The 18,573-nt window shown below is 41.5% G+C and overlaps 2 protein-coding genes across 4 annotated transcripts; one reads left to right on the top strand and one right to left on the bottom strand.

Annotated features, from left to right (window-relative positions):
* Positions 1-573: 573 nt before the first annotated feature.
* Positions 574-5,541, top strand: zgc:86609 (ER membrane protein complex subunit 3-like). 3 transcript variants are annotated; one of them, XM_044039344.1, is made up of 10 exons: positions 576-670; positions 835-876; positions 2,362-2,560; positions 2,676-2,733; positions 3,004-3,097; positions 3,466-3,570; positions 3,648-3,729; positions 3,902-3,981; positions 4,123-4,205; positions 4,729-5,541. In XM_044039344.1, exons 3-10 carry the CDS (start codon positions 2,406-2,408, stop codon positions 4,855-4,857), a joined length of 786 nt encoding a protein of 261 aa, XP_043895279.1. In that variant the 5' UTR covers positions 576-670; positions 835-876; positions 2,362-2,405; the 3' UTR covers positions 4,858-5,541. The 3 variants fall into 3 exon arrangements, with proteins under 3 accessions (XP_043895278.1, XP_043895279.1, XP_043895280.1); XM_044039343.1 differs by lacking the exon at positions 835-876 and having other exon boundaries at positions 574-670; XM_044039345.1 differs by lacking the exon at positions 576-670 and having other exon boundaries at positions 825-876.
* Positions 5,542-8,538: 2,997 nt separating this feature from the next.
* usp11 (ubiquitin specific peptidase 11) lies at positions 8,539-18,508 on the bottom strand. The gene is given in 21 exon segments (XM_044039079.1): positions 8,539-9,052; positions 9,614-9,702; positions 9,855-9,970; positions 10,642-10,791; positions 10,879-10,991; positions 12,407-12,477; positions 12,589-13,083; positions 13,402-13,505; positions 13,580-13,779; positions 14,000-14,098; positions 14,250-14,333; positions 14,420-14,644; positions 14,726-14,884; positions 15,451-15,624; positions 15,730-15,829; positions 16,160-16,221; positions 16,316-16,461; positions 16,967-17,084; positions 17,162-17,292; positions 17,432-17,541; positions 18,251-18,508. Coding segments are annotated over 21 exon segments (3,057 nt in total). The 5' UTR covers positions 18,361-18,508; the 3' UTR covers positions 8,539-8,851.
* Between the last annotated feature and the right edge of the window lie 65 nt (positions 18,509-18,573).

Here is an 18,573-nt window from a genome sequence, read left to right as displayed (position 1 = left end):
TGTGTTCATGTCGATGGAGACGCAGCTCCTTTGTGTTTGTCTGATTTCACACAAATGCACTGTTTAGAGGGTCTGAAACAACAACAGTAACCATGGCAACAAACATGAGGTTGTAGAAAGTGGTCAAAACCTTTATTTTTTACAGATACTTTAGTTTATCATAACAATTCAGTTTTTTTTTTGAAAATGTATTCATTTTATTACTCAGTGTTTTATAATCTTATAATCTGGATCTAATCTGGATATTCATTCAAAATAAACTAAGATTTAATGTTTTCTAAAGTAAGAACAATTAGATTTATACTAAACCAGGAAAACACAAGACAAGTGACAAGTATAAAAAAAAACAATACAAAAATAGATTCATACATAAAACCTTGTTAGAAATTATTCAGGGGTGTCAGAGTTGACATTTCAGATTAAATCAGTAGTTTTAATCTGTGTGTTTTAGTTTAGTTTCCTCTCAGTCAAGGATAATAATCTTGGCACTAATAATTATGCCAAGATTATTGAGTCCTAAACATTTTAATATATGAAGATAATTATATTTTATTTGTTTTATTTTGGCTGAGTTTCCGGTTAATCCGGAAGCAGCTACTTCCTCTCCGCCTGTTTAAAGCTACGTCGCGTGTCGCTCGCTTCGCTTTATAATTCGGATTTAATAAATGTGGTAAGTTGAATTAAAACACGGATATGTTTCTCACTAACGGACATTTCTCCAGAGTGTTCTTAAGCTAACCGGACTGTCACAGTTTGTAGGAAGCGTCGTTTAAATGTGAAAGAGTGCGCAGGTTAGTGAGGTAAGCTAATGCTAACGGTAGCAGCTGTCCGCAGGTGTCAGGAGAAGAAGGTCACTTTAAAAAACAACAACAACAGGTGAGTCCATGTATAGTTAGCTGTTAGCCGGTAGTTTCTCCTTAAACCTGCTGCTTATTTTAGTTAATTTTTTGATTTTATTTGATATTGGAAGCTGAGCGCAGGAAACTGTTTAAATGTTCGTATAATCTGGTGACGTTACGTTTTTAACTGACCAATTGAACTGATCAGAGCATTCACTCAAAAGTATATTATATTTGTCTTAAAATCACAGTTTATGTGTCAAAGTTTTTTATTTATGTCACTTCATCCACAGTCAGGACTTAAAATGGCCTCCTCTGTTTTATTTTAAACATTTCAATTTATCAATAAAACTTTATTAGTTCAACACATTTCATACAGTCAAGTGTATACATATATATATATATATATATATATATGTACATATATATGTATATACACGTATGTGTGTATATATATGTATATACACGTATGTGTGTGTGTTTGTTTTAATTACTAAAAACAACACTCAAACTGATTCATTGAATTAACTTAAAGCTGATTTCAGCTTCTTAAATGTCATTAAGCTCTGGTTTGTTTTGAGGACATTATTGATGTTACTTTTGGAAAAATACTTTTGTTCCCACAATTTTCTGACATTTTAAGGACAAAATAATTACGGGATTAACGAAGAAAATAATCAATAATGACAGAAACAGTTTTAGTATGAAACTATTACTCACTTAATTGATTAAACTAATTTAATCATTGATTCATCAGTTTGAGTGTTTTCTTTCTGGTTTTTTTTTAAGATTTAATACCAGATTCTGTGATTTTTCAGCTCCTTAAATGTGAATATTTTCCAGAAATCATTAAAACAAAATCATTTTGGTTTGTGCACAAAAACAAAGACATTTGAAATCATCATCACTTCCAGGTTTGACAAACACTGATCAATATTATCGATCAATATCGGAGCGGCTGGTGCGGTATTGCATTCGCTTTACCGAACGGTTGTGACGAAAAGAGAGCTGAGCCGGAAAGCAAAGCTCTCGATCTACCGGTCAATCTTCGTTCCTACCCTCACCTATGGTCATGAAGGTTCGGTCATGACCCGAAATGGGATTCCTCAGGAGAGTGGCTGGCTTTTCCCTTAGAGATAGGGTGAGAAGCTCGGTCATCCGGGGGGAGCTCGGAGTAGAACCGCTGCTCCTTCACGTTGAAAGGAGCCAGTTGAGGTGGTTCAGGCATCTGGTGAGGATGCCTCCTGGGCGCCTCCCAAGGGAGGTGTATCAGGCACGTCCAGCTGGGAGGAGGCCTCGGGGTAGACCTAGGACAAGTTGGAGAGATTACTCTGGCCTGGGAGTGCCTCGGGATCCCTCAGTCAGAGCTGGTCAATGTGGCTCGGGAAAGGGAAGTCTGGGGTCCCTAGCTGAAACTGCTGCCCCCGCGACTCGGCCCCGGATAAGCGGAGGATGATGATTATGATTATAAAAATAATAGTTAGTTTTATCACTCATGTCCTCTGTATTTGTCCTCCATCAGAGCATCCCCTGGTCTGTCTCTGTTGGCTGCTTGAGGACAGAGCGATGGCCGGTCCAGAGCTCTTACTGGACTCCAGTATCCGTCTGTGGGTGGTTCTGCCCATCGTCTTCATCACCTTCTTCGTCGGGATCATCCGTCACTACGTCACACAGCTGCTCCACAGTGACAAGAAGGTTGAGCTGGAGCAGGTCTCTGACAGGTGACAGTGTTTGTCTGAGCTCCGCCCCCCTCCCTCCCTTGCTCTGATTGGCTGTTAAAGTGTTGGACGATGTTGGTTCTGTTGGTTTTAACTTGAGCTACATGTCTGTGTTCAGTCAGGTTCTCCTGCGCAGCCGCATCCTTCGAGAGAACGGGAAGTACATTCCCCGACAGGTAAATAAATACACACGACTGTCACTTTAGGAATTATAGATTAAGAAAAAACAAAAACAAACTTGGATATTTTGTGTTCCCACTAGGTAGCACTATTTCTAACTTTCTAACAAAAGTTACAGATAATTTGCCAAAAGTGTTTGAAATTCTTGTGGAACTATGGACAGAATCCAAAATGGTGGACTTCCTGTTGGTCTGATGTGGTCTGATGCAGTCTGATGTGGTCCAATGTGGTCTGACGTGGTCTGTTGTGTGTTTTTACTGTTTCAGTCTTTCGCCATGAGGAAATATTTCTTCAACAACGTAGAGACGGGATTCTTTAAGAAGGTCAAGAGGAAGGTCGTCCCCAAGAACCCTATGACAGGTGTGTGAGTGTGTGTGTGTCTTTGTCTTTACCATGAATTAACAGGATTGTGTTTGTCTTTAACTGTGTTGTTATTGGTGTTAATGGTTGATTATAGTTTGATTATTGGTTATAATTCTCGTCTTTGTTCACTGTTGTTCTTCTTTGTTAACTTTTGGCTGTAAATTTAGTTAATATTTAACTAATTGACTAATCTTTATCTAACATTTCACAATGTGAAATATTTGCTATTGTTTTTCTAACGTGTGTGTCTGTGTTGTCTCTGTGTGTGTCTGTGTTATGTCTGTGTGTCTGTGTTGTGTGTGTGTGTGTGTGTGTGTGTGTGTGTCTGTGTTGTGTGTGTGTGTGTGTGTGTGTGTGTCTGACAGACACCAGCATGTTGACAGACATGATGAAGGGAAACTTGACCAACGTTCTGCCCATGATTGTGATCGGTGGATGGATAAACTGGGCGTTCTCTGGATTCGTCATCAGTGAGTTCTCCAGCTGTCAATCATTAGTGTTATGTCTTTGTTTATAACTAAATAACTGTTGTGTTGTTGTGTTTCAGCAAAGGTGCCATTCCCTCTGACTCTGAGGTTTAAGCCCATGTTACAGAGAGGAATCGACTTGCTGTCACTCGATGCTTCCTGGTAACTTTGATAATCCCTGAGTCTGATTACTGTTTTCTTTACTGATCGATAAAAATGTGAATATACTGATGAGAAAAAGCTGAAACCACACGTTATTCTCCACTGTGTGTGTGTGTGTGTGTGTGTGTGTGTGTGTGTGTGTGTGTGTGTGTGTGTGTGTGTGTGTGTTCAGGGTGAGTTCTGCGTCCTGGTACTTCCTGAACGTGTTTGGACTGAGGAGCATGTACAGCCTCATACTGGGACAAGACAACGGTGAGTCAGTGTTTATGACCTCTGACCTTTAAAAACTGATTAAAGTAGGGTTTTTAATCTTTAATGTCCATGTTTTATGAGAATGAGAAAATAATATTATTATAATAATAAAAGCTGAAATGCATGTATTGTCATTCACAGCTGCTGATCAGTCGCGGCTCATGCAGGATCAGATGACTGGTGCTGCCATGGCGATGCCCCCTGACCCCAACAAGGCCTTTAAGGTGAGACCTTCATTAAGACGGCGACATTTAGAGAGATTAAATTGATTGATCAATAATTCCACAATAATTTGTCATCATTATACAAAGCCAATGATCAAAGAAAGGATTCGACTTTATTTACACAGATTTTTCACCAATTGCAGTGTAGCACAGAGAGATTAGACAGACTTTTCCAACAGGAAACTGAGGTTTGTAAACCACTCACTCTCCCACACCAAACCCCATTAAAAAAGTCTGTGATTTTAACATCACAGCACACAGGAGTTTTAAAAGTCTTATTTTGTCACTTCGTCATTTAAAATCCTTCAAATTCAAATTAATTCAGTGACACAAAGTGACCACACAAGGCAGCAGCTGACCAGCAGCTCCTGTGTCTCCACCAGCTAAAATTACTTCAGTGATTAGTTCATGTTGAGATAAAGACGTGGACACGGCTTGTTCTGTGTCTCAGGCTGAGTCTTGTTGAGTTATTGTTTTTGTTATTTGATGATGATGGGATGTTTGGTGTCGTTGTTGGCTTCAGAGTGAGTGGGAAGCTCTGGAGATCGTGGAACACAAGTGGGCGCTGGAGAACGTGGAGGAGGAGCTGATGAGCAGAGACCTCAACTTTGGAAGCTTCTTCAGTCAGGAGGTGAAGTCGGCCATGTTTTAGAACGACGACCGACGAAATTTTCCTGCAACACCTGAGTTCTGCCAGTGGAAGGTTCTGGAACACAGTCCTCACAAAGTCCACACTTCAATATATAAATTTACTACCTCAAATACTTTAAGTCACGTCCTTCAGTGCCTTCACAAAATATACACAAACATAGAATATATTTGTTGTCTGTAAAAGAGACGTCGGATGAACATTTACGGGTTATTAAAAAGATTCAGGCTCTGAACTTTAACCTTATTATTTAATATAATGGCACAAAAAATATATGTCATTCGATCAGTTATATTAAGTAGAAAACAGATAAATGTTAACTTTTAGGCTTTTGCAGGATGTTTCTCAGCCAACTTTCTTCAACAAAATAGTAAAATAAGTCCATGACTTTTAGTGTCACATGTTGGATCAGTGTTTGTGAGTTCTGTGTTCCAGAGAAGAAAAGACGTTTGTGGACGAGGTCTGAGTTCCTTCACACGAATCCTCAGGAAAACGTTTCTCTGCACGAGTTTCATGGTTTCGCGGATCAGACGCACCGTTCAAAGACGACTGGGACATTTCAGCGCTCAAAGACCAGAGGAGCTTTATACATGACGCAGGTGTGTTTGTTGTCATCACCCTGCTGGACTGTTAGCGCCTTCTATTTCCTCACTGACGCCACACTTCAATAAATGTGCCAATCACTCACCACTGGAGTTATGTCATCTGTCATTCTGCGACAGCAGGTCACGACCTTTCTGTGACACGATAACACATGGTGAGACAAAATGAGACAAAAAATAGTTTAGTATGTCGTCCAAAATGAGACAAAAGAAGGCGTAGTTCAGTATGTAGTCCAATATGTGACAAAAAAGTCATACTTGAGTATGTCGTCTAAAATGAGACGAAAAAGTCATACTTTAGTATGTCGTCCAAAATGTGACAAAAAACTCAAAGGTAAGTATGTCGTCCAAATTTTGACAAAAAGTTATAGTTTAGTATGTCTTCCAAATTGACAAAAACAATCCTACTTTAGTATGTCGTCCAAAATGTAACAAAAAAGTCATAGTTTAGTATGTCGTCCAAAATTTGTCAAAAACGTCGTACTTAAGTATGTGGTCCAAATTTTGACAAAAAAAGTCATATTTTAGTATGTCGTCCACATTTTGACAAAAAAAGTCATACTTTCGTATGTCGTCCAAAATGTGACAAAAAGTCATAGGTTAGTACGTCGTCCGAATTTAGACGAAAAAGTCATAATTTAGTTTGTCGTCCAAAATGAGACAAAAAGTCATACTTTAGTATGTCGTCCAAAATGAGACGAAAAGTCATACTTTAGTATGTCGTCCAAAATGAGACAAAAAACTCATAGTTCAGTATGTCATCCAAAATGAGACAAAAAACTCATAGTTCAGTATGTCATCCAAAATGAGACGAAAAAGTCGTACTTTAAAATGTTGTCTAAAATGAGACGAAAAAGTCATAGTTTAGTATGTCGTCCAAAATGAGACGAAAAAGTCATACTTTAGTATGTCATCCAAAATGAGACTAAAAAGTAGTACTTTTGTATGTGGTCCAAATTTTGACAAAAAAAGTCATACTTTCGTATGTCGTCCAAAAAGTCATAGGTTAGTACGTCGTCCGAATTTAGACGAAAAAGTCATAATTTAGTTTGTCGTCCCAAATGACACAAAAAAGTCGTACTTAAGTATGTCGTCCAGAATTTGTAAAAAAAGTCATAGTTTAGTATTTTGTCCAAAATGAGACGAAAAAGTCATACTTTAGTGTGTCGTCTGAAATTAGACGAAAAAGTCATACTTTAGTATGTCTTCCAAAATGAGACGATTTAGTATGTCGTCCAAAATGAGATGAAAAACTCAAACTTTAGTATGTTGTCCAATTGTTGACAAAAAAGTCATATATCGTCAAAAAAGTCGTACTTTAGTATTGTCTGAAATGAGACGAAAAGTCATAGTTTAGTATGTCGTCCAAAATTTGTAAAAAAAAAGACATAGTGTAGTATGTCGTCCAAAATGAGACGAAAAAGTCATACTTAAGTATGACTTTTTCGTCTCAAATTTGTTTCGTCTCAAAATTTGTCAAAAAAGTCGTACTTTTGTATGTCGTCCAAAGTGAGACGAAAAAGTCATACTTTAGTATGTCATCCAAAATATGTAAAAAAAAAAGTCATAAAATTTGTTCGTAGTATGTCGTCCAAAGTGAGACAAAAAAGTCATAATTTAGTATGTCATCCAAAATATGTAAAAAAAAAAGTCATAGTTTAGTATTTCGTCCAAAATGAGACGAAAGTCATACTTTGGTATGTTGTCCAAAGTGAGACAAAAAAGTCATACTTTAGTCATCCAAAATGAGATGAAAAAGTCGTACTTAGGTATGTGGTCCAAAATTTGTCAAAAAAGTCGTACTTTAAAATGTTGTCTAAAATGAGACGAAAAAGTCATAGTTTAGTATGTCGTCCAAAATTTGTAAAAAAAAGACTTAGTGTAGTATGTCGTCCAAAATGAGACGAAAAAGTCATACTTAAGTATGACTTTTTCGTCTCAAATTTGTTTCGTCTCAAAATTTGTCAAAAAAGTCGTACTTTTGTATGTCGTCCAAAGTGAGACAAAAAAGTTATACTTTAGTATGTCATCCAAAATATGTAAAAAAAAAAGTCATAGTTTAGTATTTCGTCCAAAATGAGACGAAAGTCATACTTTGGTATGTTGTCCAAAGTGAGACGAAAAAGTCATACTTTAGTATGTTGTCTAAAATAAGACGATTTAGTATGTCGTCCAAAATGAGACGAAAAAGTTAGTGTCGTATGTCGTCCAAAATTAGACGGAAAAGTCATAGTGTAGTATGTCGTCTAAAATGAGACAATTTAGTAGGTCGTCCAAAATGAGACGAAAAAGTCATACTTTAGTAGGTCGTCCAAACAGAAAGACAGATGTCGCCTGCTGTGAGAGTAAATTTTACATAAAAGCCGATGATGAAAACAATCTTTTTATTCATATAAAAAAATTGACAGTACAATAAAATATTTCATCTGATATTTGACAGGGAAGAATAAAGAGAAAGCGCCCCCTGCTGGTTCCACCCAGGAAGAATAATAATAATGAAGATGTTAGAAAAATACTGTACACAGCTGGTGTTTACAGAGATCAAGCCCAGGTCGTTTGATCTATAAATACAAACAAAAACAGCAATAAGAAGCGTCTTCATGTCCTCCACCTGTCCATCAATAAATTCATTCAAGAACAAAAATCTAAATACAAAGAAAACAATCATAATGAACAGAGAAAGATTAATTTATGGTCTGTGGCAGCTTCAAAATAACTCTGTTTGCTATGATGCTTTCTGCTCCAACACATTCACCATGATTTTCAAAATAAAGCAGATTATTGCAAAATTATTTCATGATGAATTTAACGTTCAGATATGTTTATTTATTAAATACAGCAAACAGAAACGTCAAAGACGTCTTTGTCTAAATTTCATGGTAAATGGAATGAATTAAAATAGTGCTAAAACAAAAAAACAAAACAAAAATGAATTTAAAGCAGAAATCGACCTAAATATTAGGTACACAACAGAAATATGAAACAGTTATTTTTATTTTATCACTGGGAAAAAAAACTTTATAGCTTCTTTTTAAAACATTAACATCTGAAGTCTTATTTTGAAATAAAAATATGAACTGATCATTTATTTAAAGTGGAAACAGTATTTTTTTTAAGCAGATTAATTTAACGTTTCCTGAAAAACAAAAACCTGATGAATCTACCTGAGAATCCAGAATGACTCATTGTAAAGGGACAGTTCATCGTTTTTTTTGTGAAAAACTGCATTAATAAAATCTGCGTCATCTTAAATCGTAGATTATCTCACGTAAAAACCCTGAACTGTCCCTTTAAAGTCCAGAGCAGAACTGAGAGGTCAAAGTTCAAGTGTTGTTGATAAATGACTTAAGTAAAAAAAAACAGTCACTCCATCAGAGTCAAACTCTCGCTCTTATTTAGTCCGTTTCCATGGTGATGTAAGAGGCGGAGGCAGAGGAGGAGGCGGCGCCCAAATCTGTGCTGTCATCTTTGCTGGAAGTGATGTCGTTGGCGAGCTGAGGGGCAGAGGAGGAGGCGGAGCTTGTGTTGGGCGGGGGCAGTGTGGGTTTTCTGAGTTTATCTTGTCGGTGGTAAAACAAGACGTAGGCAGCGTTGGTCTGTGGAACACGATCAATAATCAACGTTATTAGTTAATAATAATCCTCACGTCTCGCTAGGTACGACAACTTTATCGTCAAAAACAACGCTAAATCTTCACAGTATAGTGACGTAAAAAAGACATAGTAATATGTAAAGGACATCAAAACATCACACACCACGTCCAACCCATAACCAAAATGTCCTAACATCAAAAATGTAAAAACATCGCAAAGTAAGACGTCAAAAATGTAAAAACATTGCAAAGTAAGACGTCAAAAATGTAAAAACATTGCAAAATAAGACGTCAAATGGAAAAACGAGGTACAGTAAGATGTCAAAATGTAAAAACATCGTAAAGTGAGACATCAAAAATTTTAAAACATCGTAAAGTAAGACGTTAAAATGTAAAAACATCGTAAAATAAAACGTCAAATGGAAAAACAAGGTACGGTAAGATGTCAAAAATAAAGAATTAAATCAGTCAAAATACGTTAAGTACTTGATCATGGACGCAGTTATTTTAATCCCATTATTCTACGACTTTACAAACTTAAAGAAACAAAAGTTCGGACACTGACCACGATCTGGTCCTCGGAGGCAAAGGTCACTTTACTGTCGTCAAAGTAATACCACTGAGCGTTGTCCTTGTTCTTAGCGTAGCTGGTGTCTGGAGAGACACAAACAAAAACACGTCATTATTACAATTATTGTCACAACAACTCCTTCACACAAGACTGCCCCCTGCTGGTGTCTGTAGATTACACTGCTGATTAATGCTAACAATAGCCACAGCTACCTGACGTCCACACACACACTTACAGTGTCCGTCTCTCAGTCCTCCGTAGTGATTGGACACAGCGATGAGGTCATAGCAGCTCGGAGGCTCCTCATTTGACAGATGTTTCCTCAGAAGACAGCTGGAGAAGTCCAGGCCTCTGTAACCACGGCAACAACAAGACAATGACACAAGGTCACATTGCGATGTTTCTTCAACGACTTTATCAAACTGAACTAGACCCTTTCAAAATAAAAGTATCTTTCGAGCGCTGAAACAATTAATAGGTTGATCGATCATTAAGCGATTCATCCAAAGCTTTTTAAATGTGAGTATTTTCTTTATTTCTTTGCTCTGGATAACAAAGAAATCATTAAAAGTTATTCATTTTGGACATTTAAGAACAGCATTTCTTGATCTTCAGATTTGATGAACACTGATCAACATTTTTAAAGGTTTTGTGATATTTTATGGAGCAAACGATTTATCGATGAATCGAATGACGAATTATGAAAATAATTGTTGGTTGCAGCTCTTTCTCTTCATCTGTGCAAATGACAATCCTGTGGTTATACAAAATAAAAGTCTCTCTGTCTTCTGTTTGCCCTGACTAAAATGCAAGCCCATGGTCTCAAAATAAAAGTCCCTGTTTGTGATCATTCATTCATTCACACAAACATATACAACCCTACAAAAGCCTCAATTTCTATTTGCCCACACATAATACAACCCCATGTTTTTCAAAATAAAAGCCTCAGGTTTGGGTTTTGTCTGCACTGGATAAAATAACCCTGCAATTTTCAAAATAAAAGTGTGAGTGTGTGGTGGCACCTGAGGGGAAAATCCACAATGCTGTCAAGTTTCTCTCTGGTGAACTTGGTGTAAGAAAACCTCTTGAGGTGAATGATGAGGACCTCAGGCAGAGACCACAGGTCCAGCTTCTTAGTGGCCAACTGGTGTTTCTTACACACCGGACAGTACCTGATGACACACACAGGTCATCATACAAACTCACCACAGAGACAGAGAGTGTGTGTGTGTGTGTGTGTGTGTGTGTGTGTGTGTTACCATGGGTTCTCCTCCTCCAGTGTCTCCACAGTGGTGAACAGCTCGATGCACTCCTGCAGCTGCACCGTGGTCTGCTGCTGAGGAACGTCCATGCTGGCGTGTTTCACATATTTCTGACAGAAGAAGAAAAAACAAACACAAATGTAAACCTTCGATATGGAGAGACATTAAAGGGGCAGTTCAGGTTTTTAAAGGAGACATATTATACCCTATTTCCCACATTAAAATAGTTCCCTGGTGTCCTAATGAACATGTCAGTGACAGGCTTTGGTCAAAATACCATAAGGATGAAGAATCATAGCAGTTCAATAACCCTGCTAAACCCGCCCCTTTCAGAACGCTCGGTTTTCGTGCATGGCCCTTTATATGCAAATGAGACACAGGCAAACACACACCCACTTCTTCCAGGGGGTTTCTGATTTGTCCTCTTTACAGCGCTCACTCGCTCAGCTCCATTTCTCTCCCCCTCCCTCCACTAGTTCTCTGACAATATCAACATGGCTGCGTGCGTGGAAAACGGCGAGAGTGCCGTCACAGGAAGAGACGTCCTACATAAGGATCGAGCCGAACAGTGCCGGACTGTAAATCAGTTAAAAACACTTAGGGACAACACCGCTGATCGCCAGCGGCGAGCTGAATAAACTGCCGCTGTATGTGACTGTATCAGACTGAGTCTGTGCTCTGGTCATGGAGGACGTACTGAACAAATACGAACACACGTTTGCTGACTTTATGCGGCACATTAGCTTCATATATAAAATCCTCTGTAAAACACTGTGCTCCACTGTGCAGCCACCAACAGCACACTTGTCCTCCGCGTTGACATAATACCGCTCTTCCTCCCTCGCCTGCACTCTCGCAGGGACAAGGTGGAGCTAAGGTGGAGCTCACGAAGTAAACTTACTGGTGGGGCGGTAACATTCGTGGTGAAATGCGCATATTGCCGTCATAAGCGCAGGGAATTCAACATCGAGTGTTTTATTGCCTATACTTACACTAAGGGGGACCACGAAAACATGACTGAGTATTCTTTTTCACACTTTGGCGACTGGTCGGGCCTCCAGAGTCCCAAATATAAGTATTGAAATGGTTAAAAAGTAGATTTTGCATAATATGTCCCCTTTAATGGAGGTGCTAACACAGCGCCACAGTGACAACATGGCTGAAAATGTCCAGCTAATAAAGAACATGTTCACGTCTTTAGACAGACTTTGTAAACCACTCACTCTCCCACACCAAAGCTCATCAGTGATTTTAGCTGGCGGGGACATAGTTTACAAAGTTCAATTTCCTGCCTAACGTTGAGATAAAGACGTGATCATGTGATGTAGACATCGTAGACTTAAAGTGATGTAGATTTTATGAAGCCAGTCTTTGGTTAAGGAGAATAAAAGCAGTTTAGTCTCTGCTGCTGGCAGCCATGTTTTCACTGACAGTCAGCCTCAAACAATCTTTAAATATCAATCTTTACTTTAATAATCCGTGTGATTTCTTATTTGTATTTAAAGACACAAGCAAACAAAGTGACCTCGGCTTCGTTCTCGTTGTAGAATCTTTTCTTCATGTCTGAATCCCAGTCGATGGCCACGTACGGCTGAGCTGAGGACGACAGGTACACGCGTTACTGTGAGAGTGTGTGTGAGACGTGTGTGTGAGACGTGTGTGTGAGACGTGTGTGTGAGACGTGTGTCTGTGTGTGCGCACACTCACAGCTGAAGGACACAGCGTTCCCTCCCTCTCCCATCCCTCTCTCTGTCGTCCCGTTAGAGTTCACCGCCTGGATGCTGAACAGACTCTTCCTCCTCTTACGACACGCCCTCGTCTTTGCCGGCTGCTCATTGGTGGACGGGCTGGTAGACCGCGCCTCCTCCTGCTTGTCCTCCTCTCGCTCCTCGTCCTCAGTCTCACAGGTCTGTGGCGGCGTCTCTGAGACATTTGCGTCCGTTTCCTCGCTCGCATCGCGACCGTGCTCCACGCCGTCTGTGCAGTTTGTGGCAACGACGGAGGGGCAGAGCTCAGTCTGGTCATGTGACCCGTTGCTGGTCTCTGGTATGGGGTCACTGTTGTCCACTGAGGAGGGCGTGTGGTTGAGGTGTGGGAGGGGCTCTGCGGCAATGCTGCTGTCCTGTGATTGGCTGTTGGCCAGCGGTGTGTCAGTGCAGCAGGGAGCGGACGGAGACGACTCGTCCACTTTGTCTGCGTCATCTGACACACACACACGCACACAGACACACACACGCACACAGACACACACAGACAAGAAGAAAACAATCAGAAAATTCACTTGTAGATTCAACACGTTGTCATGGTGACATGTGGTTTTCAAAATAAAAGTTTCTGTTTGTTCAAAGTGAATATAAAGCGCTGCAATTTTCAAAATAGAAGTATCTGTTTCTTTCTGTTCAAAGTCAATATAAAGCCCTCAATTTTCAAAATAAAAGTCTCAGTTTTATAAGGCCATTGTTTTCGAATCAGCTTCATTCATATCAAGTTAACGGTTAATGAAAATGAGCCTGAACTTACCGTCACTGATGCCGTTGGTCTGTGTTTTATAAAGTTCCTCTTCGTCGTCCTCCTCCTCTTCCTCCTCCAACTCCTCAGAGGGGTCAGGAGGTCGCACATAGCGTCTACACACACACACGTATTAAAAACTGATGTCGAGATGATGAACACACACACACACAGATGTTTATGTACTCACGCCAGCCTCTGCAGGAACAGTGTGTACAGCGCCTCCTGGCTGCAGCTGCTGCGCGGCACATTAAGGAGCAGCGGGTGACCGAAGAGCGACGTCCCATACGAGCTGCTGCCCGACCCATAATCTCTGTAATGAGAGCGCTCCCGCAGGTAGAGAGCGAGAAGTACAGGCTCCTGCCCCTGCTCCTCTTCCTGCTGCTGCTGCTGCTCCTCCTCTTGCTGCTGCTGCTGCTGCTCCCCCCCTGCTGCTGCTCTCTCCCTCCTGCTGCTGCTTCTCCTCCTTGCTTGCTGCTCCCTGCTCCTCCTCCTCCTCTTCTTCCTGCTGCTGCTGCTCACTCAGCTCATATCTGTGAGACATAAAAACAAACAGAAATAAATAAACTAAATATAATGAAATACAGAAAATAAACCAAAACAAACAAACTTACACAAAGATGTCGTCTCTGTCCAGGATGCAGCTCAGAGACTCATCAGGGTTATAGATTTTATAGAAACGATGGTTGAAGACGTCAGCGACCACCATCTGGCACACACACACACACACACACACACACACACACACACACAGTTAACCTTCAACACTCCTCGACAACATATGACACAAGTTTATTTAAATTAAGCAAAGTTATATAATACTCCTTTATTATGGTCTGTGCAAACACACACACACTGACCTGTGAGGCAGGTACGTTGGTCATGTGAGACAGAGCAGAGCAGAGATCTGACACTTTTCCTGCTTTAGGAACGACGACTCGATGCTGCGGAGACAAACATTAACGTGATTGTTGATGCACGTGTGCGCGCGTGCGTGCGTGCGTGTATCTATCTTGTCTGAAACTTTCACCTGCACGGGTTTGGCGTGTGGATCCAGAGAGACAAAGAAAATCTCCATGACTCGCTCTTTACTGACAGGAAGTGGCACACTCAGGTAGCAGAAGGGGTCAAAGGTCACCGAGACTTTGCGGCACTCTGGACAGACAAGCGTGGACTTGAAGAGGCCGTGGAACTTGTCCACGATCACCGAGTCGTTCCGCCGCCGGTGGTTGCGCCACGCCTCCTCCGCCACTTCCTGTGACACAGGAAGGAGGTGAGGAATAAAAAAACCAAACACTTTTGACCGTGTGTGTGTTTGTGTGTGTGTGTGTCTCACCTGGTCAGGACGTCCGTCTGCGTCCCGCAGCTCAATGTACTCTTTGTTTTTGACTCGGTTCAGATCTTCATGAAGTCCATCGAGCAGGAAAGACAGAAGCTCCTGGCTGTCGTGCTGCTGGTAACCAAGGAACTGAGACGCAAAGTGACCCACCTTTGTCTACACACACACACACACACACACACACACGTCATATAAGTGTGGTTGTACCAGGTACTGACACATAATCAGAGCTCACCAAGCTGTGAGTGCTCAGTGGAAACAAAATGGCTGCCACAAGGAAAAACAGGGTTCAGACTCTTTAACAAAAGACTCCGTTGATAAAATCTATGTCAGTTTAAGTCTACGATGTCCACGTCACATGTTCATGTCTTTATCTCACTGTTAGTCAGACTTGTCCAACAGGAAACTGAAGTTTGAAAACCACTCACTCTCCCACACCAAACCCCATAGAGAAAATCAGTGATTTTAGCTCGTGGGGACACGGGAGCTGCTGGTCCTCTGCTGCCTCGTGTGGTCACTTTGTGTCACTGAGGTTAATCTGAACCAAGGATTTCAAACACTGAAGTGACAAAATAAGACATTTGAACTGAGTGATGGAGGATCAACAACTCCTGTGAGTGTGTGTGTGTGTGTGTGTTTGTGTCCCTGTACATATTTGGCTCCTGAAACATGAGCCTCTTTCTGTCACTTCAAAGTCGTGGTTAACGTTAATGTGTCTGTACCTTGAAAACCCGCGGCACCACAGAGTAATGTCTCCCCGACCACATCTGTTTGATGACGTCAGCGTAGGCCTCGGCGATCTCACCCTTCATCCCCAGAGGGTTCGCGAAATTCAGCTCCTCGAGGTACGAGCTCTGCAGGAAGTACTCGGTGAGCGGCGGAGTGTTGCTCAGACACTGCAGAGACACACACACACAGAGTTACCAACAGACAGTGAACGCATCATGACTGACACGCACGCACGCACACACTTGTAAGCTGGTGTGTGGATGTGAACTCACCTGTAGAGCAGAGTTCATGAAGCAGGTGTTTCCCAGGTTAGTGAGGCCACAGACTCCAGGCTGACCTCGGTACGACTCCTGCTCCTCCACAGAGTTTCTCCTGAGAAACAACAACACTTCACGTTAACCTCACAGAGGCCAACTCAGAAGAAGCAATATACTGAACTGTCACCAGGGGCGACTCCACTGGTGTGTAGAAACATGTCAGAAATGTCAGAAAATATTGATCAGTGTTCCAGTCAAACCTGGAAATGTCTGTGTTTTTGTCCACAAACTCAAATGAAAAAATATTCACATTTAACAAGCTGAAAAGTAGTCGAATGATTAATAATGGATTATTTGAATAATAATTGATGTTTTAATGATATAGAAAAGATAGAGGATAAACATGATAAAAATATGAAAACAAACAGAGAGAGGCTGCTCTTACATGATCTGAGGTCTGGAGCTCGGCCAAGTACCGTCAGCATTCCTCGTCTCCATGATCACCGTCTGACACACACACACAGAGGCATGTTCCAGCTCATTTGTTATGAGGAAGTGTCTCTGAACATGTTTCATATATATACAGCGTGTGTCTTCTCACCATCCCTGAACTCAAACACGTGTCCAACACACTCATGTGGACGTTTCTGAGACGCTCACAGCTGCTGTCTGAACTCTTCATCCACAGACGACACTCTGAACCCGGAGGCACCGAGAACGACTGACACACTGCTCTCTGGATGGAGTCTGGGGGGGGGGGGGCAGAAAGTAAAAAAAGGCCAGTTCTCTTCTGAGTAAACACCATTTTTGGCCACTGGAGGGCGTCTCTCAATCTGCTGAAAGTTCTTAAAACTCTTCACCATCAATTTTTTTTTACTTTTCAAATTAACTTAAACTTTGATTCAGGAAACTGAAGTTTGTAAACCACTCACTCTCCACAGAGAAAAACAGTGATTTTAACATCACAGCACACAGGAGCTGCCTCCATCACTAAGTTCAAATGTCTTATTTTGTTGAACAGAGATGTTTGAAATCCTTGGTTCAGATTGACCTCAGTGACACAAAGTGACCACACGAGGCAGCAGAGGACCAGCAGCTCCTGTGTCCCTGCGAGCACAGTGAGATATCATAGGTGATTGAAGACTTTATTACACAAGACATTTGTCTCACTCTCCCACACCAAAGTTTATGCTACAACAAAAAAGTCCTGGAATTTTGCAACCCTACTACACTCACACACACACACACTCACAGATGTCGTCAGTGCGGCTGAACGGTGCAGTGACGACGTTCTCCATGTCGCTATGAAGACAGAGGAAGATTTCGACGGGGTAAACCTCTACCTTCATGGTGCTGGGCAGGTCAACCACCTGAGGCACACACACACACAGTTAAAGCATGTCTCCACAGACAGAGTGTGCGTCACAGCGTCGTGTCGTGGGGTCACCTTGCGTTCCAGCGGCGGCTGACCGTCCACCAGGCCATACCAGGACAGCAGCTTGTGCCATGCCTCAGCCGGCAACAGCACAAAGTCCTCGTTCTCCACCAGACGATCCTTCAGGTGATACGAGTCCAGCTCTGAAGACAACACGTTTCTTGTTTTTAGCAGCATCTAACATCAACTAACATGTTATTTAAAAAAACAAATAATAATAATTTAAATGAGAATTTAAATTATTAAATTTGTTGGTGGTGTAAAGGGTCAGAGGTCACTGACCCTCAAACAGCTCGGTGTTGTCAATCTGACCGGGGAACGAAGACGAGTTCCGGTCTCCAGATTCCACAAATTCTTTCCACTGATCAAACCAGCGACGTTCCACCATGTACCTGTAACACACACTCACACTTAATAACTTTGGTTTGAGGACAAAAACAAGACATTTAAGAACATTTTCCAACATTTGTTTCAACAGTTAGTTGCAGCTCTGTGGGATACAGACTAAAACATACATCACCCAGCGCTAAATATACTGATTAAAAACGAAAATAACTTATTTTCAGATTTGATTTAATTTATTTTTAGATTCCAGGAAGTGAAGTTTATTTTGAGTAGCAAAATAACAGTTATGAACAGTTATAAACTGCTACATGTCACACATGTAACTTTTATTGTGACGTAAACGGGCACATTATTACTACATCAACGGGTAAATTATTATTACAAACGGGTATTTTACTATGACATAAACGGGTAGATTACAGCTGCAATGTCGCGATGTTATCGTGTACCGCGCGTGTTGACTAATACTACGCTGTTTCCGGTAAAAAAACAAAAGTGGAAGTTTTTCCGAGCCGGACCGTGAACGCCTCTTCACAGCTGGTTGACAGGCTAATGTTAGCAGCTGCGGCTAACGCTCCAGTTAGCGTCTGTCTCACAAACGAAACAAACAAAAACAGCAGCACCAGTGGTGAACAACCGACACCGAACAGTTAAACCGACACCAACACACCGACAGCGACCCGGCCCTGCCGTTAAACCGCCCCGGTAACCGCCGCTGGATAACCGTTAGCTACCACGCTAGCCCCGCTCTCTCACCAACTGTCCCCGACACACAGCTCACTCTCCCGCAGCAGAGACTCGACCTCCCGCCGCTGACTCTCCAGGCCCGGAGGATCCGCTGCGGAACAGCGGCTGTTGAACGTCATGGTTGCGGATCAATCAGTCATAAATGTTCGGCAGTGCGGAGGAAGAGACCCGGGGCAGGAGTGGAGTCCGCCGCCGCATTGAACCACCGAGAGACGGGGAAACTGCTGGAGCTGAAGCCGACGGACGAGCGGTGTTTGCGGAAGTAGGAAGTCAGGTCAGTCCGTATCGATGACGACTTCCGGTCCTTTAGCAATAGTTCCACTAGAGTGCAT

This window comes from Solea senegalensis, linkage group LG11 (genome assembly GCF_019176455.1).
Source record: "Solea senegalensis isolate Sse05_10M linkage group LG11, IFAPA_SoseM_1, whole genome shotgun sequence".
Taxonomy (NCBI): Eukaryota; Metazoa; Chordata; class Actinopteri; order Pleuronectiformes; family Soleidae; genus Solea; species Solea senegalensis.
This window is presented reverse-complemented; position numbering and strand designations above follow the sequence as displayed.